General features: G+C 42.9%; 1 protein-coding gene across 2 annotated transcripts in view; it reads left to right on the top strand.

Annotated features, from left to right (window-relative positions):
- The window catches only part of WDTC1 (WD and tetratricopeptide repeats 1), a 30,633-nt gene extending 13,348 nt beyond the window's left edge, over positions 1-17,285 (top strand). For both annotated transcript variants that reach the window (XM_070950183.1, XM_070950184.1), the window contains exons 7-16: positions 43-225; positions 2,149-2,243; positions 2,640-2,755; positions 5,264-5,339; positions 6,141-6,237; positions 7,511-7,684; positions 9,383-9,618; positions 13,190-13,358; positions 14,138-14,330; positions 16,679-17,285. In XM_070950183.1, coding sequence (XP_070806284.1) covers positions 43-225; positions 2,149-2,243; positions 2,640-2,755; positions 5,264-5,339; positions 6,141-6,237; positions 7,511-7,684; positions 9,383-9,618; positions 13,190-13,358; positions 14,138-14,330; positions 16,679-16,876 — 1,537 coding nt within the window. In that variant the 3' untranslated portion in view covers positions 16,877-17,285. The remainder of the gene's footprint in view (positions 1-42; positions 226-2,148; positions 2,244-2,639; positions 2,756-5,263; positions 5,340-6,140; positions 6,238-7,510; positions 7,685-9,382; positions 9,619-13,189; positions 13,359-14,137; positions 14,331-16,678) is intronic.
- Positions 17,286-25,428: the final 8,143 nt, after the last annotated feature.

The raw sequence follows: 25,428 nt of genomic DNA, 5'->3' as shown, positions 1-25,428 counted from the left end.
CTGCTAATATTTTTATTCTTCCTTATTTATTTATTTTTTTAGACAGTATGACTTGCGAGAGAATAGCAAACACTCAGAAGTTCTGATAGACCTGACTGAATACTGTGGGCAGCTTGTGGAGGCAAAGTGCCTCACAGTCAATCCCCAGGACAATAACTATCTCGCTGTGGGAGCCAGTGGACCCTTTGTCCGGATTTACGACATACGCATGATCCACAACCACAGGTAACAGAAGTGAAGACTGATAACTTAGCGGCTCCAACTTAGACACATTAGGGCTTATTTTCTGGTTAGTGTTGTGGCCCGTCAGCAGCCTGTGCAGTTAGTAGCTGATTCCGACAGCGAGGAGGCTGGTGTGCTGCGCCAGCAGCCTGTGCAGCTGGCGCTCGAGTCAGACAATGAGGAGGCTGGAGAGGATGTGGTGCCAGAGGCGGGGATTCATCCAGGGCCTTCAGAACCTCCAGAAGCTCCCATAAGTGAAGAAGAAGAGGAGGAGCCTCTTCTCGATGCACGAGTGCGCAGAGCTCTTAAAAGGCAGGAGTGGCTCCTCAGGAGGAGCTCTCTTCAAGAGTAAGGCTTGGGACTAATTGGCCACTCCCCTAGCCTATTTAAGGAAGGATGACGACTGATGCAATTTACAGGAAACAACTTCATTCATATTCCTTCGCGTCTTGATTCCAGAAACGTTTGATTCGGCTCTTGTTTCTCTCTTGCCAGTTTTCCTGCAAATTGCTTCTGGGCATTCTGCCAACCACAGTAAGATTACGGTTATCTGAAATACTGTGCCTCAGAATTGAGTTATTCTTTGGATTCTTGTCAGCTGTTAATGAAGTTAAATTAACAGCCCTTGTTCAGAAAAGACTGATTTAAACTGTACTTGTGTTCGAACAACTACTAAGAAAGCTCGTTAGTAATCCTTAATTAGTAAACTAAAGTTTGTATGGACTTTGGGTGTGTTGCGTTCTTTGGGGTCCGTAGCTGGGGCAGAACAGTTAGGTCTTATTTTGGGGGGAATTCAGTACTAAATGGGGCTACCCTTGAAAAGTGTTCGGAGAGTACAGTTGGTCCAGAACGCAGCCACGCGAGCTGTCGTGGGTGCACCTAGGTACACCCACATTACACCAATTCTCTGCGAGCTGCACTGGCTCCCTATTGGTCTCCGGTCACAATTCAAGGTGTTGGTTATTACTTGGCTCAGGGCCAGGTTATCTTCGACACCGTCTTCTGCCGCATAGCTCCCAGCGACCGGTAAGATCCCACAGAGTTGGTCTCTGGATCCCATCAGCTAAACAATGTCGGCTGGCAGGCCCGCGGGGGAGGGCCTTCCCTGTGGCTGCTCCAGATCCCTGGAACCAGTTATCTTCTGAGGTCCAGACCATCCCCACCCTATTGGCCTTCCGAAAAGCGGTGAAGACCTGGCTTTTCTGGCAGGCCTGGGGCCGTTGATCTCGCTCTTGTGATCTGGCAAGATCTGGCCATGAATGGTGTGAATGAGTTTTTAATGTTTTTAATGTTTTGTAATTTTTCAATGTCTTTTTATAATGATTTTTTAAATGTATTGTGAGCCGCCCTGAGTCTTCGGAGAGGGACAGCATATAAATATAATTAATTAAATTAAATTAATTAAATTAAATGCATCCATCTGGCTGACAATCTTAACTAGGGCTTATTTTGGGGGTAGGCAGGGCTGAAATTCAGCAGGTTCTAATAGGTTCTGGAGAACCGGTAGTGGAAATTTTGAGTAGTTCGGAGAACCGGCAAATACCACCTTTAGCTGGCCCCAGAGTGGGGTGGGAATGGAGATTTTGCAGTTGCTCACCAAGCCATGCCCACAGAACCAGTAGGGAAAAATTTTGAATTTCACCCCTGGGGGTAGGGTTTATATTACGAGCATCCTGAAAAATGCTAGGACTTATTTTCCAGTTGGGTCTTATTTTCGGTAAAACAGGTTATGAATCTCAGTCTGTTGCAGTAAAATTTACAAAATCTATCAGACGTGCCCCAGTATGTTGACATAACTATGTTTCCCCTCTCTTAATATGCCTGGGCTGTCATGATTTTCTTTTTCTCTTCACCAATAGAAGGAGAAATGTCTTGAGAAGAAAATGTATGCACAAAATATAAATTTTCCTCTCTCTTTTGGCTTAGGAAAAGCATGAAACAGAACCCTGCAGCTGGTGTCCATACATTCTGTGATCGACAGAAACCCCTCCCAGATGGCGCTGCTCAATACTATGTAGCAGGTAAATTTATCTCTGGATGGTGCCCCATCCAGGAGACGTTTTAGTGCATTCAGCAAAATTCATGGGGGGGGGGGGTGTCAGCCTATTATGATGAGAAATGAGTGAGTCCCAGCCACCTAATATGGCTTCCAAAGCTGACAGAGTGTACATTTGAGTAACTTACAGTTGGGTGGAGTAAAGATGGATCCTTAGCTTTTAATCACTTCTGCTGCAAAGTAGTTAATGATTCTTTTTTTTTTCTTTTTTTTTGCTGAAAGTAGAATCTGCACAATAAATGGATATAGCTTTTATTTTATTTTAAAAGGCTTTTCTACTTGCAAATACTTAGCTAAGGCAGGGTCCATTCTATCAAGTTGTATGTATTAATTGTGCTTGGGTTGTTTTTTCCTTCTGTAGGGCATCTTCCAGTGAAATTACCTGACTACAATAACCGACTAAGAGTTTTGGTAGCTACCTATGTCACTTTCAGCCCAGATGGTACAGAGCTCTTAGTCAACATGGGAGGAGAACAGGTAATCTAACACTGTTCCAATATCTAAGGGGCTTCCATAAAGAAGGAGGGGGTTTCAACCTATTTTCCAAAGCACCTGGAAGGCAGAACAAAAAGCAATGGATGGAAACTAATCAAGGAGAGTAGCAACCTAGAACTAAGGAGAAATAACAGTGAGAAGAATTAACCAGTTGAACAGCTTTGCCTTCAGAAATTATGGGTGCTCCATCACTGGAGGCTTTTAAGAAGAGATTGGACAATCATTTCTCTGAAACGGTATAGGGCTGTGATGGCGAACCTATGGCACGCGTACCACAGGAGGCACTCATAGCCATATTAGTGGGCAGGCTAGCTCAGCTCTGGCATGCATGTGCACGCCAGCCAGCTGATTTTGGGGCCTTCTGGGCCCACCAGAAGTAGGAAACAGGCTGTTTCCTGCCTCCGGAGGGCCTGGGGTAGGGTGGGGAAGGCCCATTTTTCTTTCTCACCTGGCTCCAGATCCTCTCTATGCATCTGGGGAGGGTGAAAACAGCCTTCCCCACGCTCTCCAGAGGCCTGAAACAGCCCATTTCCCAACTCCCGGTGGAACAGGAAGTGACTTTTTTGCTTTCCCCAGCCTCCAGAGACTCCTAAAGAGGCTCTGGCAGCTGAGGACAGCAAAAAACGTCCCACCGGGAATTGGGAAATGGGGCATTTCAGGCCTCCGGAGGGCCTCCGAGGGAGTGGGGAAGGCTGTTTTCACCCTCCCCAGATGCATAGAGAGGATCTGGAGCCAGGTGAGAAAGAAAAACAGGCCTACCTGGCCATCATGTGCCGGGGGGGGAGGGGAGGTTGCGCACGCATACACAGGGCGGGGCGCATAGAATTATGGTTGTGGGCACATACGCACATGAACCTCCCCCACCCCACCCCCTTCCTGGCATGCGATGGCAAAAGGTTAGCCATCACTGGTATAGGGTTTCCTGATTGAGCATAGGGTTGGACTAGAAGATCTCCAAGGTCCCTTCCAACTCTGTTATTCTGTTAATATTTGGCTGCTTTCAGCATCTCACTGAGCTGATTTCAGCACTCAGGCTGATTCAGTCATTGTGAAATATTATCAGGATATTTAAATGGTCCACCTCAGATGGCCTTCAATCCATTTATAAATTCCCCAGCGCTTCAAAGCTGTTCTAGCCATCCCACACCCATCCCCATTGTACTGAATTTCATATATTGCACCCAGTAATTGCTGCTTTCTCAAATAAATTGTTCTTATTAATGTCTACAAAGAGTTAGCCAGAAAATAAATGATTATGAAATTCTGCCACAGTCTGTATCAGGTTCCCCAGATCAGGATTTGGCTGCAAATCTTTTGCCTCGACTCCATACAGGTAGTCCTTGACTTATGACCACGATTGGGACCAGCATTTCTGTTGCTAAGCTAGTCAGTTCAGTGAATAGCACCCGGTTTTAAGACTTTTTTTTGCCACAGTTGTTAAGAGAATGACTACAGTTGTTAGATGAATCATGCAGTCGTTAAGCAAATCCAGCTTCCTCCACTGGCCTTAGGTAACCATTCTGCTGCTCATGAATATAGTTTCCGAGAGGTGTGGGAAGCTGTTAATACCAAAAATTGGGAGTCTGGTCTGCCCTGATTAGCAGAACAGCTTCCTCAGCCAAAAGATGACTCATTCTTTAGATTTCTAAGAACTGAAATTGATTTTTCTCATGGTTTAGGTGAAGCTAAATCTTCTGCTGTATTCATGCAGTTTTGAATCCCGTTTTACGAGAGACTTTTTCTAAATGCACATTTTCCTTTGCCCTACAAAAATACGAATAGCTTCTGCTAGACCAAGGGTCAACAACCTGCGGCTCTAGAGCCGCATGTGGCTCTTTCACAGGGGTGAAATCCAGCAGCTTCTGACAGGTTCTGGAGAACCGGTAGCGAAAATTTTGAGTAGTTTGGAGAACTGGCAAATACCACCTCTAGCTGGCCCCAGAGTGGGGTGGGAATGGAGATTTTGTAGTATCCTTCCCCTGGAGTGGAGTGGGAATGGAGATTTTACAATATCCTTCCCTTGCCACGCCTACCAAGCCACGCCCACAGAACCAGTAAGAGAAAAAAATTGGATTTCACCCCTGTGCTGCAGCTCCCTGTCACTCAAAATATGCGTCACAACCGCCAATTTGTGACACCTGCCAGCACCGATTTATTGAGCTTTTCAACCCCCCAGTAGGCCAACCATGGATAAATCCAAGAAAAGAAAAGTTTCAGAAGAAAGCAGATCGTTTAATTCAACTACATATGCTAGTTTTGTGACTGCTCAAGAAATAGTCAGCCACGGGAAGGGTTTTGTGGCTCCCGGTGTTTTCTTTTCTGTGGGAAACCAGTCCAAATGGCTCTTTGAGTGTTCAAGGTTGCAGACCCCTGCGCTAGACTTACATGCGTTAATCAGCACCAAGTTAGGGTTTTCTTGTGAGCAATTGTGGCTGAAAACTTACTGTTCCTATGTAATTTGTAGATTCATTGCATTTCTTTGATTTTTAGGTTTACTTATTCGACCTGACGTATAAGCAGCGGCCATACACTTTTCTCCTGCCAAAAAAATGCCATACTCCAGGGGGTAAGAATGCTGTACTTTTCCAGGGGAGACATGATAGCAATGCTCCAATATTTGAGGGGCTGTCACAGAGAGGAGGGGGCCAAGCTATTTTCCAAAGCACCTGAAGGCCAGACAAGGAATAATGGATGGAAACATGGAGAGATTCATCCTAGAAATAAGAAATTTTCTGACAGTGAGAGAACAATCAACCCATGGAACAGAAGTTGTCTTCGGAAGTTGTGGGAGCTTCACCACTGGAAGCTTTCAAGAAGAGACTGGACTGCCATCTGTCAGAAATGGTGTAGGGTCTCCTGCTTGGGCGGAGGGTTGGACTGGATGACCTACAAGGTCCCTTTCAACTCTGTTAATCTGTTATTGCATTCAAAGTGAAATTGGTAGGTTGCTGGATTCCAATAACACAGATTTATCTTCGCTGCTCAATTTAGCCATTGCCTAACCCAGTCTTACCCAACCTACAATTTCCTAAAGTATTAGATGTCAGGCTGATTAAGCATTTTTTATTTTTTTTTTGCTTGTAGTGCTGGGTCTTCTCCCAGGTTGCTAATTCCCCCAAAATTGAAAAACTGCACGGTATAGAAGAATGCCTATCTGCCACTTGCACTTTACCCTTGCTTCAGACTTATTCCACTCCTTATGATTCCACGGTATCATTTCATTTCTATATTGCTTTGCTTCCCCGAAGTGCCCAGAATGGTTTACGAGAATACAATAAAAAATATCTGAAATAAACCATTCCAATAAAACCAACATTTAAAGCCATAACTACAAAAATTGAAGCTCACTTCATTTTATGACCCTCAGAGGTGCAGAACGGGAAAACATCGGCCAATGGCGTATCAAATGGCATCCATCTCCACAGCAATGGTTTCCGGCTCTCTGAGGGGCGAGCCCATGTCAGGTAAGGTCTCCTCCTTTTTCTGCCCACAGTATCTAGTGCGGGATCTAGCCTGATGAGGTGGCTCAGTGGCTAAGACACTGAGCTTGTCGATCAGAGAGGTCGGCGGTTCAAATCCCTAGTACAGGTCTCCTGCATGAGCAGGGTTTGGACTGGATGACCTCCGAGGTCCCTTCCAACTCTGTTACTGTTACTGTAGCCCCTCCTCCATGCCTTGATGAAACATTCGTGCACGGATCAGTTGGCTAGGAATTGTGCTGGTTGTCAGAACGAGGAAGAATTGTTTCATCCAGCAAGAAGCAGTTGCATAACCCTATTATTTTGGGATGGGGGAGGACTGTAAAAGCTGACTTTTCTTCATGCACATGCATATTCTCCACATTAAAAAGCCATGGTCTGGGATGAAAATATATATATATATTTTAAGGCCCTCTAGACAGGGCTGAGCTTCAAAAATTTTAGCAAGGGGTTTTCTGCCTGGTTGCTGGGTGGGCATGGCCATGGTGGGCATGGCCTAGTCGGCCTCCTGCACCATGCCAGGGGGGTGGGGGCGTTTTTGCCCTCCCCGGGCTCTGGAGGCTTTCCTCAAGAGAGAGGGCAAAAACGGCCTCCCCAGGCTCCAGAGGCCCTCTGGAGGCCTTCCCGAGTTTCCAGTAGGCCTATTTTTCACCCTTCCCGAGCCTCCGTTCGTACCCTGCAATTACCTGCATCCAAAACGGGCTGCATGGGGACTTCTGGGAGGGGTGGGGTGGGTGGGGCCAACCAGGAGTGGGATTTGGGGGGTTTATTTTTTATTTATTTATTTTTATTTTTATATGCCACCCTTCTCCGGAGACTCAGGGCGGCTTACAATATGTTAAGCAATAGCCTTCATACTTTTGTATATTTGATACAAAGTCAGCTTATTGCCCCCACAAACCGGGTCCTCATTTTACCCACCTTAGAAAGGATGGAAGGCTGAGTCAACCTTGAGCCTGGTGAGAATTGAACTCGCAGTAATTGTAATTCTCCGAACTGCACAGAATCTTAGGTAGAGGTTCTCCCAAACCCCTGCCAACCCCCAGCAGCCTACCCCTGCCTCTAGAAAAATGTCCCCTAAACACACCACAGCATTATTTTCTACCCAAGCTCTGTTAGGACTTAAGTATGCAAGCTGATTGGTTGATCTGGCTTAGTGAGTTATATCAATCCAGTCAGATACGGTTGATGGAATGAGCCATGGCTAAACCCAACATGGTTTGGATTGATGTTCTCAACCAAGTCTTGGTTTTTGCAGCCCACAGGTAGAGCTACCTCCCTATCTCGAGAAGATTAAGCTGCAGGCCAATGAGGCTTTTGCTTGCCAGCAGTGGACTCAAGCCATCCAGCTCTACAGCAGAGCTGTCCAGAAAGCCCCCAACAATGCCATGCTCTATGGGAACCGAGCAGCTGCTTACATGAAGCGCAAGTGGTAAGTGACACCTCCCTTCCTGGGAGGCCTGGCCACAATCAACTTTTCTAGTCAACTTGCATTGAATTTCAAAAATTATTCCATCCAGATTCTAGATCCCGTGTGTTTTCCATAAGAGGCTCTCAGTACAATTTTAGAGGTCTGTGGAATCTTTTCTGGATTGTTCTCCAGTCAGAAGAGCTTGACAGAGATTCATTGTGTATTGGAAAGATTACTTTCTGCATTCCTACAAGATGTAAATGCAAGAAGATAAATAGGTACCACTTCAGTGGGGAGGAAACAGCGCTCCCTGACGTCATGCTGGCCACATGAGTGCAGAAATGTCTTCGGACAGTGCTGGCTCAATGGCCTTGAAACAGAGATAAGCATTGCCCCTAGAGTCAGCAGTGACTCTTCTTCCTGTGCCATATCCGTCAAATATGCTGTATTTTTCTGGATGTCGCATCACATGTCCAAAATATTCTAACTTTCTCTTTTTTATGGTTTTTGATATTTCCCTTTGCTTTGCTTTCCCAAGTGGCTCATCACCTCCTCATTTCTGATTTTGTCAACCCCCCTTATACGTAACAGCCACCTGTAAATCCACATTTCAAATGCTTCTAGTCTCTTCAAGTGGCTTTCTGTCACAGACCAACTCTCCGCTTCGTAGAGCAGGATAGAAAAGGTGTTGTTGGAAGAAATGTCCATCTGGGTTCAGTTCCAGGTGGGAGAAAAGACACTGGATTCATGGAAGTTGCTTGGAAAGAAAGTTTATTGATGAACAGGATCATATGGCTTGAGATCCTGGGCAAAAAAGGGAAGAGATGCTGAGAGTCTCTGGGTTTTATACCCTCTCTGGCTTTGAAGATTGGTTGCTGTCAGAGGTCATAGCTAGCTTTTTAGGTGTCTATGTGTTAAGTTTGGTTGAATCTTGCTGGGTGATGCAATGAAGGACAATTAAATGGCTCTGCCTGAAGGAGGTAGATCTTTGTTATGACTGGCCCACGCCTTAATGGCCCATTGAGAAAGGTGGGGTGGGGGCTGAGTTTCTGCCTCCCTTTTAGGGGAAATATTCTGCCCTTTTTGTTGTTGTTAGTTGCGAAGTCGTGTCCAACCCATCATGACCTCTTAGACAACGTTCCTCCAGGCCTTCCTGTCCTCTACCATCCTCTGGAATCCATTTAAGCTCACGCCGACTGCTTCAGTGACTCCATCCAGCCACTTCATTCTCTGTCGTCCCTTTCTTCTTTTGCCCTCAAATCATTCCCAGCATTAGGCTCTTCTCCAGTGAGTCCTTCCTTCTCATTAGATGGCCAAAGTATTTGAGTTTCATCTTCAGGATCTGGCCTTCTAAAGAGCAGTCAGGGTTGATCTCCTCTGGGACTGATCAGTTTGATCGCTTTGCAGTCCAAGGGACTCGCAGGAGTCTTCTATCTCATTTTCCTAGGAGAGGGGTGGGTGCTAACTTCCTACAATGTAACATCTGACAAGCCTGATTCTTAGGCTTATGTTGTGACTGCAGAAGACCTTTTTCATTTTGAAGAATACACTCGTGGAGTAAATTTCTGCAGGGACTCCTTTCCTTTCCTTCCTCTGTTAATCAGATAGTGGCTGAGCTGGATAGATCAGAGGCACCTTCCTACAACCGTTTCCAAATATGTATTTGAGTGGTGGTGGTGGTGGTGAGAGAATAAAAGGATCAACTTGATTTTTTTGCAGGGATGGAGATCACTACGATGCGCTCCGAGACTGCCTAAGGGCCATCTCCCTGAATCCTTGCCACTTGAAGGCTCACTTCCGCCTGGCCCGCTGCCTCTTCGAGCTGAAGTATGTAGCAGAAGCCCTGGAGTGTCTGGATGATTTCAAAGGAAAGTTTCCCGAGCAAGCCCACAGCAGTGCTTGCGATGCCCTGGACCGGGACATCAATGCTGCCCTTTTCTCCAAAAGTGATAACGGTGAGGATTTAAAAAGACAACACCTTGCACTCCTGCCCTAAGTGTGAAAAACATTCTTTGTTCTTTTCTTTTTTTCATGTTTTGTTTTATTTATATAACACTCAATGTTCACCAAACAGTGTGTATTGCAGGTACAATTATATTTTGATAGTAACATTTATACATCTTCATTATATTCAATCATCGCCATCATATTAACAATATACTAACATTATGATATAATAACCTTAATGCTTAACATTTAACATTGTCTTCTTTAACAACTCTCCTCTATACCATTTTCTCCCTTTATATCTCTTCCTTTCTAACTTCTGTTTCTATTATCTAACCATTGATAAAATGTGTTCCATATCAAAAAAACATTCAGTTTCTTCTTTATCCTTAATAGCAAGTGTTAATCTATCCATTTCTGCACACGCTAATATTTTTTTAATTACATTCTCCTCAGATGGGATCTCATCACTTTTCCATTGTTGCGCAAATACAATTCTGGCTGCCGTTAATATATGCAAAATCAAGTATGCAGTCTTTTTGTCATATTTTTCTGGTAGAATAGCCAGCAAAAATATCTCTGGTTTCAAATCTATATGTAGTTTAATCATTTTTTCCAACCATGTGTGTATTTTTGTCCAGTATTTTCTCGCTCTTGGGCATTCTTTGTTCTTAAAGGGACAGATTTTTAAGAGACGCCAATAGTGTGTGTACTGTGTGGCATTAGCTTTTAACATTTTAGGAGGGGCAAAATAACCCCTGTGAAAGGGATAAGTCCACACATCTTTTTTAAAAAAATGCTGCGACTAAGAAACACTGATCTAGAGGACAGCCTTAGTGGGTGGGGATCAACTATTTAAATCTGAAGGGTGGAAAAATCAGAAGAAAAACAGTTTGATCATTTAGTGCCCATGTGCCTAGACTAATCTGTAGCTTTGGAAAAGAAACTGATGAGAATAGTGATAGCTTGGATCAGAAAGTCCTACATTCACACTCCTTTTCAGCCTTGCATTCACTGTATGGCTTTAGTGAAGTGGCTATATTACAATTTTTGTTCCATATCTGCAAAATTAGTTGGGAAAGAGAGGATTGTATAGAAAATTGTCCCTGTGAAATCAAATTATTATGGATCATCACACAACCAGCCAGATGTTCATACCGGATTTGGCATTTTTATCCACCTGTCGAGTCTTTTCCAAGGACCTGGAATAGGCAGATGTTGTGTTTCATGGTGTTAGAGGTATCATCGCAGGATGTAAGCTGAGTAAAGCTGCCTTTCGCAATTGACTGGTGGAATTTGTCAATGCTGATGGTATTCAAGTGGTGCTCCAGTTGCTTTGGAGTTGCATCTATGATTATTGGTACAACAACTCTAGCTGAAGTTAGAGTCTTTTCTTGCGTCGTTTCCTAGTTGCTATACTTATGTGGGGGGGAGGGGATTTATGGAATGTAGAATGTAGAATGTTTTCCTCCAATGTGCCAGACATAACAACGATAAGGCTCCTGAGAACCAAGGCCAAATCAATGTGCCCTAGCAACGGCAGGAGGGAGCGCTGAGAAGTTCATCACCTCTTTGGTTGGCTATCGTGAAATGTGACACAAGGGGGGTGGACAGTATTTGTTCTTTAGTATTATACCAAAAACACAGGGATTATTCAGTGCTGGTTTCACCTTTGACCGTGCCGATATGATATGATAAACAGGATTTTTGAGGAAGCCAAGGCCTCAGAGTCTTGAATTGGTTGGGAGCATTACTCACAATGGTGGGTTCCTCCCGGTTCGGCCCTGTTCGGCCGAGCCGGTAGCGGTGACGATATGACGTCACCGAACCGGTTCTCTTTGTTCGGGAGCTGGGCCTTCCCGCCTCCCTCCCGCCCCCCCCAACTTTATTCTTACCTTTTATTTGGTCCCACCTCCAATCTATTGCTGCCTCCTGAGTCCCAGCTGATCGGCTAGAAGGAAAAAAACTGTTTAAACTCTTGCCGGGGGGCTTCAAAGGGCCGCCCTACAGCTGATCAGTGTCAAAAGGCAGTGTGGTGGTAGACCGGTGCCTCCAAAAACAAATGAGTAGACCGATACAGCTCTGCAAGCAGTTAAAAGCCTGGTAGACCAGTCCCTCTGCTAAATCATAAAGAATTGTCACATGACCATCAAGCCACACCCACAAAATAAGCCACGGCAGTAAAAAAATTTAGAACCCACCCCTGATTACTCAGAACCAGTACAGATAGTACTCGACTTACAGCAGTTCATTTAGGGACCATTCAAATGACCTATGACCATTTTTCACCGTTACCACCTTTGCAGCATCCCCGTGGTCATGTGATCAAAATTCAGATGTTTGGCAATTGGTTCGTATTTATGACCATTACCGTGTCCCAGACTCATGTGATCCCCTTTTGCGACCTTCTGACAAGCAAAGTCAACGGGGAAGCCACATTCACTTAACAACTGGGGTGACTAACTTTATTAACTGCAGTGATTCACATAACAACGGAGGCAAGAAAGGTCATGAAACGGGGCACTTCACAAATGCCTCACTTAACAGAAATGTTGGGCTCCGTTGTGGTCGTAAGTCAAGGACTACCTGTACTGCCTTTGCTTTCTTTTACTACCTTCATTCTATTTCTATGAGCCACAGTGGCGCAATGGTTAGAGTGCAGTACTGCAGGCTACTTCTGCTGACTGCCGGCTGCCTGCAATTTGGCAGTTCGAATCTCGCCAGGCTCAAGGTTGACTCAGCCGTCCATCCTTCCGAGGTTGGTAAAATGAGGACCCAGACTGTTGGGGGCAATAGGCTGACTCTGTAAACTGCTTAGAGAGGGGTGTTAGACTCAGTTTCATTGAGGGCTGCATCAGGGCTGTGGTTGACCTCGGGCTGGTGGGTGGGCATGGCCAACTGGGTGGGTGTGGCCATCTTAACGCCACTCACTGGGTGTGGCCATCTGGGTGGGCGTGGCCAGCTTGATGTCACTCCCCAAACTGCTGGCATGTTTCCTCTTCGCACTAGGTAAACCGGGCTGAAATGACGCGGGCAAGCCCCTTACATTTTCCAGGAGGGCCCTGTGGCTAGATCCGACCACATCTGGCCCGCAGGCCTTGTGTTTGACACCCCTGACTTAGAGAGGGCTGTAAAAGCACTGTGAAGTATATATATATATGTCTAAATCAGAGGTGGGATTCAGCAGGTTCTGACCAGTTCTAGAGAGGCAGTAGCGGAAATTTTGAGTAGTTCAGAGAACTGGTAGTACAAATTCTGACTGGCCCCGCCCACATCTATTCTCTGCCTCCCGAGTCTCAGCTGATTGGGAGGAAATGGGGATTTTGCAGTATCCTTCCTCTGCCACGCCCACCAAGCCATGCCACGCCCACCAAGCCACACCCACAGAACTGGTAGTAAAAAAAATTGAAACCCACCACTGGTTTAAGTGCTATTGATATTTGCAGGTCTCTCCAGCTGTTACTTATTTTTTATAAAAAAAAAAATTTGCCTTCCATCTCGCTTTCCTGCGACTCGCATCATTGGTATCTCCCCAAAGTTCCCAAAAGAAGTATAACTTAGCAATTTCATTTTCTCCAGGGGAAGACAAGAAAGGGAGTGGCCCCATCTGGCTGCGAGCAACTGGCCGCAAGGATTCAATATCGGAGGATGAAATGGTGCTGAGGGAGCGCAGCTACGACTACAAATTCAGATACTGCGGCCACTGCAATACCACCACAGACATCAAAGAGGCAAACTTCTTTGGCAGGTAGGGAGCTGCCTCTCAAGGCCAAGGGTAGGGGTGTTTTTTGTGGGGTGCTGCTGTCTCTGCAAATTCCTTCTGGGGGCTTTTTTAAAAAACATACTCCCACAGCATCGGCAAATGCTCATAAGTTCCGGAACTCGTAATTTAAAACTTAAGTCCTATGTAATCCTAAATCTAAAAACCTAAAATTACTACTCCTAATTAAAAAAAAAAACTAACTTAACTAATAATTGATAACCTGGCGTTGCCCAGGTATTTATTTATCCCAATCCTATATCAGACAGGAAGAGCAACTTCACCCTGAGTCCTGATTTCGGCGAGAATTAAATTAGTTAAAAATGTTTTCCCTGTCCCAGAGGTGGGTTTCAGCTGGTTCTGACTAGTTCTGGAGACCTGGTAGTGGAAATTTTGAGTAGTTTGGAGAACCAGTAGTAAAAATTCTGACTGACCCCACCCACATCTATTCTCTGCCTCCCAAGTCCCAGCTGATTGGGAAGAAATGGGGATTTTGCAGCATCCTTCCCCTGGAGTGGGGTGGGAATGGAGATTTTGCAGCATCCTTCCCCTGGAGTGGGGTGGGAATGGAGATTTTGCAGTATCCTTCCCCTGCCAAGCCACACCACACCCACCAAGCCACGCCCACAAAACCAGTAGTAAAAATATTTGAATTCCACCCACTGATTAGTACTACTCAATATCATGGTTCGAGGGAGAAGGAAACGCTTTGTGCAGTCTGTAAAAGTAACCAACCACTAAACCTGCTCTTTTTGGTTGCCTCCTAGCAATGCGCAGTACATCATCAGTGGCTCCGATGATGGTTCCTTCTTTATCTGGGAGAAAGAAACAACTAATCTGGTGCGAGTGCTGCAGGGCGACGAGTCGATTGTGAACTGCCTCCAGCCCCACCCGAGCTACTGCTTCCTGGCCACCAGTGGCATCGATCCAGTGGTACGGCTTTGGAATCCCAGGCCAGAAGTAAGATCGTGGGCAGGGGGTTCTACCTGGGTTGGAATCTGTGGTCCTCATGGCATGAAATTAAGAAAAAACATTACATAAAAATCCCAAATTGGGTTTCAACTATGGAAGCAATGATCTATCCTAATACATTGAATTTAAGTAAAATGCTAAAATACAGTGAAATTTTAAACAACCAGGGGAATCTAAAAAGTATGCAAGAATTGGAAGAACAAGGAATAAATATAGATTGGTGGCCTTATCTTCAATTAAAATCAAGATATATAAAAGATAAAAATGAATATGGCATTGAAATTCTACCAAAACAATTAGATAAAATAATGTTTGGCCCAGATGAAAAATTAATAACCAAAATATATAATTATTTACTAGAATTTGATGGAATCTGTGGTCCTTTTAGATCGGGATTAATGCTATTCTGCAATGGAGAAAACCTTTGACTTCTGACCAAGTTGAGGAAACTTCCTCAATAAGGGAAAAGGCTATATTGGCAGGGCTCTGAAATGCTCCATTTTTCTTCCTGGAAATAGAACAAAACTTTCCGAAATATCTTAAATATTTATTAATGGTTTTACAGGGAATTGACTTATGACCATATGGTGTTGACCATAAGTTATACGACTTACATAAGTTATCAACATAAATTATAGTTATGATCATAAGTTGAGGCACCCACATGACCAGAAGTAAATTTCTGGCTTTTTTCATGGTGGTTGTTAAATGAATACCATGACTGTTAAACAAACGAATGGGTTCCCCATCCCCCTCACCCCCAAAACCAGTAAAAAATGGCAAAAGCCAACAAAAGTCATGCTCACATGATCGTGGAATTCCAGAACAGGTCATAAAGCTGATCTGCCAGATGTGGTTACATGACTGGGCGGGCAGTGTGGCCATTTACAATGACTGGAAGTTCTTTATTGGCCTCAACGCACCCATTCCATAGTCATCAAAACTTGCAAACGGTCATAAAATCAGCAGTCTTTAATCAAGGACTGCCTATAATGACTGCTTCATAGAACGGTGTTGCTGGTTGGCATTTGGGATTTTTCCTGGGCTTGGTGGTTTGTTCCTGATATGCTTTTCTTTCTTTTTTCTTTTCTTTACTTTAAGCAAACTGATTTTTGTTCTTGTTAGGGCAATTATGCTTTAATGTTGACTCTTTAGTGACCCAGGGGCAGGGAGATGTTTTCCTCATGAGGCTCAAAAAGCATCAAGTCCCTTTGCATGTATTGGCACAGAAATAACTTTTACGGCATCTTGAACTAAAAGCCACTGTCTGAGGGATTTCTAAATGATATTTCCATGCTCGAGGATAACAGGCCTACTGTGTATAAATCCTGCCTACCCATCTGGCAGAGGGAAGCGTTATCTAACTGTATTGTTAGGTTGACATGCCCTACTGAAACAAGCAAGGATTTAGTGTGCTGTGTTAAATTAACTGTCGGGTTTCCAAGTGATGAAACCCATTCAAAAAAGAAATAGGCAAAGTTCCATCTTCCAAAACAAATTTCTTTTATTTAGATAGGCATCAAATTGGCAAAGTCTGTTGTAATTCCAGATCTGACACAAACCGGAATTACACCACATTATATTGTAAGTTAGAAACATCCCTCAAAAGTCACGTTCTCTAATAAACACTCAATCCACATTTCCCAGTGTCTTCAAACTCCACCTTCCATTCTCACCAGGAGCAGCCTCTGTTCCCACAGGAAAGAAGCCAAAACAATCCTCACTATCTATTTGCTCCTTCCCCCCACCGTAAGAATGTGGTGAGCCCGAAAACCCCCCTTACATAGTAAAGAGAAAGAAAAGGAATACATGATTATAATAGAGAGCTAAATAAAATGGCTACACATATGTCAAATTCGGGCTCGACATTAACCATGATTAGCCTTAGCTAGATGTGCAAATCCATACATCACAAGAATGTAAAAATAGATTTTCTCACTCAGACCAGCATTCTAGTTTCTACGGCGGCCAACTAAATGTATTTGGAAGCGTCAGAACCATGGCTAGATCATGGCTAGCCCTGACCCTCTATAGATTTACCCAGGCTCTTTTTAAACTGCCAAAGGAGTGGCCATCACCACATCTGAGGGCAACAAACTCCTGAATATAACCATATGTCGGGTAAATAAATATTTCCTTTAGCTGCTTCTGGATTTCCTTATAATTTAATTCTAAACCATGACCATGCAATGCTACACCGCCAAGTCAAACAATCCACTTTTTGCCTTGAAGGCTTCTCCTGTTGTGCTATCTGAACGGTGTGTAGAAAGCTACTTTTGAGTAAAACCATCAAATAGTCAACTTGGGGGCTTTGGTCTTTCCGTTTTGTTTCACAGAGCGAAGCACTGAACGGGCGAGTGGTAGAAGATATGGAAGGCGCTTCCCAAGCCAATCAGAGGCGGATGAATGCTGATCCCTTGGAGGTGATGTTGATGAACATGGGCTACCGGATCACAGGAATGACTGGTGGTGGGTCTGGAGGCTCGGATGATGAAGACAGCTCTGAGAATCAGGTCCACTGCCGGACCAGCTAAAGTTGAATGGCCTCTCCTTCCTTATTTTTTTTTTTTTTTTTGGTTTTCATTTTTGTTTTGTTTTGTTTGAAGGGAAATCTAGTTTGCTCCGTTTGAACTTGGAAGGACTGCACTGTTTCACACTATGCACAGGATGGGATATGCCAGCGAGGGCAGAAGTGACTGGGTTTTTTGACTGCTGCTACAATTTCTTCCTTCCCCTGTTCTACTATTAAGCAGCATGGTAATGTGGCCTGTTGAGTTTTTGCCCTCCCAGCAGAAGCTGGGATTCCTTTTCCACATTGTCTGTGAGCAGTGTACAACTGGTGACCCATCCCTTCATCCAGTGTGGCTGGATGGTGGGAAGCATTGCCTACATGAGTGTGTTTTGCAGAGAGGTTGTTGAAAACTCAATAAAATGTAAACTAGGGCAGGGATTATGGAATGATGTTCAATGCTGCGATCTCTGTCTCCCAAACTCAGCTTGCCTGCCATGCCGCGAGTTTGTAATTCAGCCCCCACACAACAGCTGGTGAACATGTACACGCATCGAAAACACGGCCGTGAGAAGGTCGCTAAATACATGGATGCTCAGTGAACATGGCTAGGGAAGTACAGAAAGCTGGTATTGGGCAGAGAGCCTCACTCTGGTTGGTACCTCACACTTCCCATCTGTCTGCACACAGAAGAAACCAAGAGAAAACTGCAACGGTGGGAAGCTACAGCACGAAGCTTGGCGGCTTATATAACATGAGCAAGTAAAATTATCTGATGTGGCTGTTTTTGGAAAACTTAACTTTCCCTTTCCCCAAAATAACTAAATTCCCATCTCTCGGTGGGTAAGGAGTGGGGTGTTTGCTGGAAAAAAAAAAATCCTTGTTAGTGGAGACAAAGCTTCAACAAAGCTATACAGTACCATTATGATAATGAACTGGTGAAAGATTTGGGATAAAGCTGCCTCTTTCCTTATTGCTGCTGTGGCCTCCACTGCACAGTTCTTTTTATTCCTTTCTTTTGTCATTAAATCCTAAAGAATCTACAGGAACTTCCTTTCTCATCTATTTCCTGATTCTTTTCATGTTGTAGCCTTCTTTCTTTGAGTGAATGTGGAAAAGAAGTACAGCAAAGATACGTGTCTTAACCAAATCTTTTGAGAGGAATTGTATGTCAGGTGGAGACTCTCATCTTTAGGAAAATCGGCCCTTAACAGATTCTGTCGTTATGGATTTTTCTAGAACAGAGAATGGCATCAGTTCTGCTGTCCACACAACCTGGGATGCAGTGGGTGATGGGGCAAGTGAGATTATTCCTGCCTTCTGTGGCTTATTCAGTTGGAACTGGAAGCAAATCAGGATAGTATTGTGCTCACATCCACTGATTCATAATGGACTTAAGAAATCACAGCAGATTTTCTCACCAAATAGCTTGGCCAACAACCATAGTTACCATGATGTGTATGTTAGAAATCTGGGAGTGTCACTGAAGTCGCCATCCCCATCAGTAATGTCCATAACAAACAATGATTGTGCAAATGATTAGTACATCAGGATGTCTGGTGTAATATTATATAAGTGACATCATTTGTACAACCACCCAATCTATACCTGCCTAAAGTTCCACGAAACATCTTTCCTTGGTCTCTTCCTGCTTGCTAATTCTGGCCAAAGAATACCCTGTGGCAGCATACATTTAGCGATAGTCTTTCTGACCCAAGGAAGTCACTGTAGACCAGGTGGGGTTTTTTTTTTAAAAAAAACAAAACTTGGCAACTTTTAAGATGCATGCATTTCAACTCTTTATAATTCCCTAGCAATTCTGAGAATTGAAGTCCATGCAGCATAAAGTTGGCAAGTTTGAACAACGCTGCCCTAGATTATCTCTTCCCATTATGGTGTTTTCTGCATCCTTTAATTCCCATTTGGTTACTCCCAGTTTTTTTCGTTAATCTGGAAGAGGAGGAATCCATTCACACCTTAAGAAACCTGGGTGGTTGTTTTTCCTCTTCCCAAATAACCTGCTAGTGCCAACTGCAGTCATACTGGCTCATTCAATTACCTTGCATCGGTAAAGCATTTTCGTCAACCTAAAAGGTGTAAGGGATAAGAAAGCTGTGGTTTCCAGCTGTTGATGTAATTCCCATGATCCCCCATAATGGCTGCGCTGGTTTAATCTCTTCTGGGAATTGGAATTCAGCAATAATTAGAGGGCTGCCGATACCTTCTCCCCACCCCTTGTAGAGAATGTGATGCTAGGTTGGATTGATCTTTTTCCTGACCTAGAAAAATGCTGGGGGTGGAAAGCTACAAAACCAACCGCCATTGTTCATGGAACAAAACTATTGTGCTCCTTTCCTGTCCAGTGGTTTTTAGATGTATGAAATATTCCAAGAAGCAAGAAGAATGAATGTTGTGTGTAACTGGGTACTTCAAAACTAATTTATTTTTCTACATTTTGAAGAGAAGTGTTTTACGTACAGCTGGTAGAGAGAAGTACCAAGGGTGCACAAGCCCCCACTTAACACCTGCTTTGCAGGAGCAAGTCTTGATAGCCTGAAATTCCTCTTTGTCAAATGTTTCCCCTTGATTTGGGTTACACCCACGTTAAAAAAAAAATGTGTAAATCTGCCATGGTCGGGGGGGGGGGGGGGTGGCCTGCTGTAGCCATATTCACAAAGTTGATACCAGGGTAAAAGTGTTAGTTCACAGAACCGCTACCAGAACAAGGATAGTCACAAACAGTTAAGGAGACGTTGACAGAAATAAGAGTGGCATGTTGCAAAAACACTAACCTCTTCATTATGTTTCCACAATGCCTGTCGGCACCCCACAGTTTTCACTACAAGGCTTTTTTTATGTTCCCAGGACATAGCTGAGAATAAAAAAAGGATGCTAAAGTCTGCTTATTTTGCTTTGCAGCCTGCTTGCTTGCTTGCTTCCTTTTATTATTCTTAATTAAAAGAAACTTTCATTAGACGAGATCATTTGTTTCACTGCGCAACTTCTGATATTAAAGCACCAAGTTCTTTTCATTTTAATTGGTCGCCCCTTGGCAGGAAGAGGTGGGCTAAACACAGTTCCATATATTAGAAAATGCTTCATTCTCCATATTCCAGAATGCTTCATTCATTCTATTTGTGGGGGGGAAAAGGATCATTCTATGGGACTGAGAGTAGAAAATTCTGAAAGAGGAACGGTTATGGTTAACTGTGGTTTGGGCATGTGTCCCATTACTAAGTATGGGACAGAACTACTTTTTTCCTTTTGGCTAATTACTCCTTTTTTCAAAAAAACACCCAACAAAGCTATTTTTATAATTAGTAGTGAAATCGCTCCTGTGTATAATAGTTATAAAGAAAAATCTTCATTTGGGTTGCTGGTGTAAAGTGGTTGCTTTGTGTAACTTTTCAGGTGTTCCAAGTTAAGATTTTCTTCCTGAAACACTGTCTTTGCAACCAGCCTTAAGTCTTCTGTTGTTGTGTTGTTGTTACTCAGAGTGGCATGTTTCTGTTTTTCTGGTTCCTGGAAGAGAAAGGATTAAGCAATTAAACATTACTTTGTTCTAGTTTTGGTGTCTTTCTATTTTTGAGACAGTTTGGACCTGGTGCTTATCTACTGTGCCTTTTATAAAGAGATCATCAGTGGTTTGATATATATATATTAGCTAATGTCCAATCTTGCAGTTTGGCACAAATAAACCTTAACATTTATTTTTTTACTTATTCCCCATTTCTAGTTGTCCATTTAAAAGCTGCATCTGTGCTGTATAAAAATAGAGAATTGTTGATTGTATTCCTTGCCCAAGAAGAGTTTATGTCAGTCACCACTGCTAAAATCTTAAAAAATTACACAGTTTCCTGCTTATGAAACAATTCCTTTTATTGGCTTTTTAAGGTTTCTAAATGTATCATTTAGAAATAAACATTTGAATATTGGTCCTCTCTAGTTGAGACAGGTGAATTTGAATGCGATTGTACGTTAAAAGCTTAGTATAAGTTAGCTCTTGTACCTTACATTACTTTCTTTTTTTATTTAAAAAAAAATACCTTCATTTCCTATCGATTAGATTATCAGGAATAACCAAACATGATTCAAAGATGCTAAAAGTTATACAGCATCAAGCTGCTCATTCTGTACAGCTTGCTTGCTTGAGTCAGTACTTTGAAGCAGTTTGCAGGCTACCTTTAAAGTTCTTATATGTTTATAGAACACCACTTCCTACAGCCTAATTTTATCTTGTGTTTACACACGCATGTACACAGTATTTACGCAGAAATCTATAAATAGTGCTATGGATGTTGGTTGCCTTTTGTTCATGTTACTTGAACGCTCAACAAGGTAAACAAACTCGAGGGTTTTGAGTACATTTGTTCTCAGCAGCTGTATTTAAGAGTGCCTGGGTGCCCAAGTAGCTTTGTTGTGAAGTAGAGGTAATAGCAATGAGATATTACTAGCTGTAATAAAGATACTAGAATGTACTCTTAGTGGTATAAATGAATGTACTATTAGAACCAGTAGTATTGCTGAAATACTACTGGATTGTACTACCTGTTGGCAGACATTATACACACAGACAATTGTTTAGCTTTTTTAAAAAACATCTAATGTTTTGTGCCACACATGAAGTAGGGTATACAAGAGATTCTGGCTACAGTTTTTGTTATTTAAGATGGAAACAGTGGCTGTATCTTCACAGGTAGATATGATAGTCACCACATGAAGAATATCCTAGTTTCAGTCTGTATTGCCTTTATTTAAAAGGAATAGATATATAAGTGGTGCGCAAAGATCTCTGCTTTAGCCTTGGAAGATAATATCAGTCAAGAGCAAATAGGTGTGATTTACATAGCTGGATAGTTTGACCCAATGTAAGACAGTCTATGCTTGGCATCTGCATTAATTGAAGATTTGTGGTTATATATGCATGGATGAATGGTTCCACAAGGCATGTTCTTGATTACGTTTTTTTAAAAAAACCAATGTGTTACAAGTAGTAGTAGTAGTAGTAGTATGCCCACAACTGAGCCCAAAATTTCTGTTGCTAAGTGAGACCGTTGTTAAGTGAGTTTTGCCCCCTTTTACAACCTTTCTTGCCACAGTTGTTAAGTGAACCACTGCAGTTGTTAAGTTAGTAACACAGCTGTTATGCGAATTTGGCTTCCCCATTGACTTTTGCTCGTCAGAAGGTTGCAAAAGGTGACTATGTAACCCCAGGACACTGCAGTCATCAAAATTGTGAGCCACTTGCCAAGCATCTGAATTTTGATCATGTGACCATGGGGATGCTACAAGTGTAAAAACAATCACAAGTCCCTTTTTTCAGTGCGGTTGTAACTTGAGGGCTACCTGTATCTTGTTCTATAATGTTCTATATCAGGGGTGTCAAACTCCATTTCATTGAGGGCCGCATCAGGGTTGTGTTTGACCAAGGGGGGCCGGGGTAGGCGTGACCAGTTCAACGTCACTCTTATAAAGGGCGCCTGTGGTGGCCCGAGCACTTCAGGCTCTGTTTTCGCTGGCAGAGGGTTGCAGGAGGCTGTCACAGCCGGAAACAGAGCTTGGGAGCCCGTTTTTGCTAGCAGACGCAACGCGGGACGGTCCTTTGCTGTTTCCAGAGTGGTCCATGGGCCAGATTTAAGCACCCCGTGGGCGGATCCGGCCCACAGGCCTTGAGTTTGACACTCCTGTTATATATACTTATAGAACACCACTTCCTACAGCCTTTATCTTATTCCATAATCCTGGAAAGACTGCTAAACTGTAATATTTTAATAAACCTGATAGGAAGAACTTGACATTGAATAGTTCACACCGGGAGAATGCAAAATTAGCAGATTCAGTTCTCCTAGCAGTGGACTGTGAGTGCATAGATATTAAGAACATTAATTTGAATCTACATTTCATGGGGCAGGGGTGGGGAAGAGAATGGGAGATTTTTAGAAGTAGGAAAACGCAAAATAGGGCTAAGACATTTACCAAACAAATTGCGCTTGTTTGGCAAGTTGTAGATCAGAGTGCAAAGCTATTAATTATTGCAGAAGCCTTGGATCATACTGCACTAACCCACAAGCCATGGATATAAACCACAGTGACTAAATTAATTTAACCCAAAACTAACCCAAGAGGGAACAAGCCACATTGTGCCTTGGCACAGTGTGTGAGCCTACCTGCTTTATATGTTGCAATGTACTTTATGCACTTTTGCTGCTGCTTGTTTAAAGAAAACAATAAATTCAAAGTATTGGGGGGGGGAGGCTTGTATGTCCTGAGCAAAAGTAGACAGCCGCAATAGCAATGATGCCTGATAGATGCCTGTTTCTCTTGCTAAGAGGATAATTTGTACATATGCTTTTCAAAATTCTCTTAATTGCTATTGTTAATCACATTTTAATATGTGTGTGTTATGTTTGTGTGCTTGCTTCATCACATTTTCATTTTTGCTCATTATGATTCATGACAATGCTATTTTAAATTCTCTAAGGTCCTCTGCTTTTTGTTAAGTGCTCTGTCAATCACTTCTCTCTCTTTTTGTCCCAAACTTAAATAATACTGGAAATAGTTTGTGACCTGCCAGTGTTTTACTGGAGTGCATGTGATTAAGATGGTGCAGGTCAGAACTAGTTAAATCCTCTCCATACAAGGGGCCAGAATTGTAATAACCAAGATACATATTCTATTGTTCTGACAGCTCTGCTGATTGAAAGATTAGCATATGAAGGATTATTTACTTGTTCAACCTGATATCCAGTTTACAGTAGTCCCTCCTTCAGTATTATTCCCAAACAGAACTCCAGTGATGAGATTATGTTGTAAAATTAGGGCATTAGATTTTGAGAATCAAAATGTAAGAAGGCCTATATAAATTCTGGCACCGGTATCACAAAATGCAGTGTTAATCCTAAACTTGGATGCTCTAAAAAGAGATGATGGAACAAATTTATGGAAAAGGCTATTTTAGGTACATGTTGAAGATGGTTAACAATATATAAATTCATTTCTGATTCTGTGCACTGACTTTTCAGACAGAGTAATATGCCACACACAAATAATCATTTAGAAAAAACAACTGTCATCTAAAATACTTGCTTCTGTAAATATTCAACTGTAAATATTCAATATTCAACTGTAAAAATTATCCAAACAGGTGTGTATGCATCAAACCAGCATTGCTGACTTTTGAGCCAAGTCAAACTTAACGAAGTACTAAATAATATTGGAAGTTTTCAATTTCCATTTTATTTCAGAAATAAATATAATATAAATATATATAAATTTGATTTATATGCCGCCCTTCTCTGGAGACTCAGGGCGGCTTACAATGTGCTCAGCAATAGCCTTCATCCATATTTAACACAGTTCTCCAAATTTTTCATATGAGTTGACATGCTCCAAGACGTATTATGATCAGGGTGTCTACAGGGAAGGAGTCAAGAAAGTCAAGATGGAGGCCACAACCAAAAGATCAAAACCATGTGAAGGCATGGCAAAAAAAAAAAAAAAAAAGCAGAACTTTGAGTCAATAGTTGTTATTATTTGTTAAATTTATTTGCCACCTATCTCCCCGTGGGGCTACTCTTAAGTGGCTTACAACAATAAAAAAGAAGAAAAATGAAAGGAGTATAAACAGAAGTAAAATAATAGAACAATAAAATAAACAATGACAAAGGAACATGAGTAAACTACATCAATGCGATAACCAAAAAGGTGAACAGGTAGAAAGCAGAGAGCAAAAGTGGGGGGAGGAGTGGAGTCTGCCATCAATCGAGCAGCTACATCAGTGTAGAACTCCCCCATTTGGTCAGGTCTTCAAATTATTGATTTTTCTGATCTTCCTCCCTTCCCATAGACTTTTCTGAGCCCCCCTACCCCTGAGTTCATTGACTCAACCTTGCCTCCACCATTTCCTAATAACTCTGGATTAAGCTGGGCTGAGGAAAAAGGGACCAGTTTAAAGGCACCGGTGAGTTTTCACAGAGGGTTTCACCTAGGAAGAAAAGACCCCCTTCCAAGCAGCCAAAGCAATGTCCAGGTTCCCTTCAACCCAAGTCTTCCCCTTAAGCCACTGTTTCTCAACCTCAGGAACTTTAAGCTAGGTGGACTTCAATGCCCAGAATTCCCTAGCCCACTCTGCTCTGCTGTGAGGCTGGGGAATTCTGGGCATTGAAGTCCACCCTGCTTAAAGTTCCTGAGGTTGAGAAACACTGCCTTATGAAATACAGGTAGTCCTTGACTTATGACCACAATGGAGGCCAAAATTTCTGTTGTTAAGTGAAACATTTGTTAAGTTAGTTTTGCCCCATTTTATGATTAGAACCTTTCTTACCACATTGGTTAAGTGATTCACCACAGTGGGTAAGTTAGTAACATGGTTGTTAAGTGAATCTGACTTCCCCATTGACTGCCTGTCAGAAGGTCAGTAAAGGTGTTCACCTGACCCCGAGACACTGTCAGAAATATGAACCAGTTGCCAAGCATCTGAATTTTGATCACATGATCATGGGGCTGCGACAGAGGTCATAAGTGTGAAAAGCGGTCATAAGTCACTTTTTTCAGTGCCATTGTAACTTTGAACAGCCA

Source organism: Pituophis catenifer, unplaced genomic scaffold, assembly GCF_029215685.1.
Source record: "Pituophis catenifer annectens isolate HBS135680 unplaced genomic scaffold, rPitCat1.0.hap2 SCAF_9, whole genome shotgun sequence".
In the NCBI taxonomy this organism is placed as follows: domain Eukaryota; kingdom Metazoa; phylum Chordata; class Lepidosauria; order Squamata; family Colubridae; genus Pituophis; species Pituophis catenifer.
This window is presented reverse-complemented; position numbering and strand designations above follow the sequence as displayed.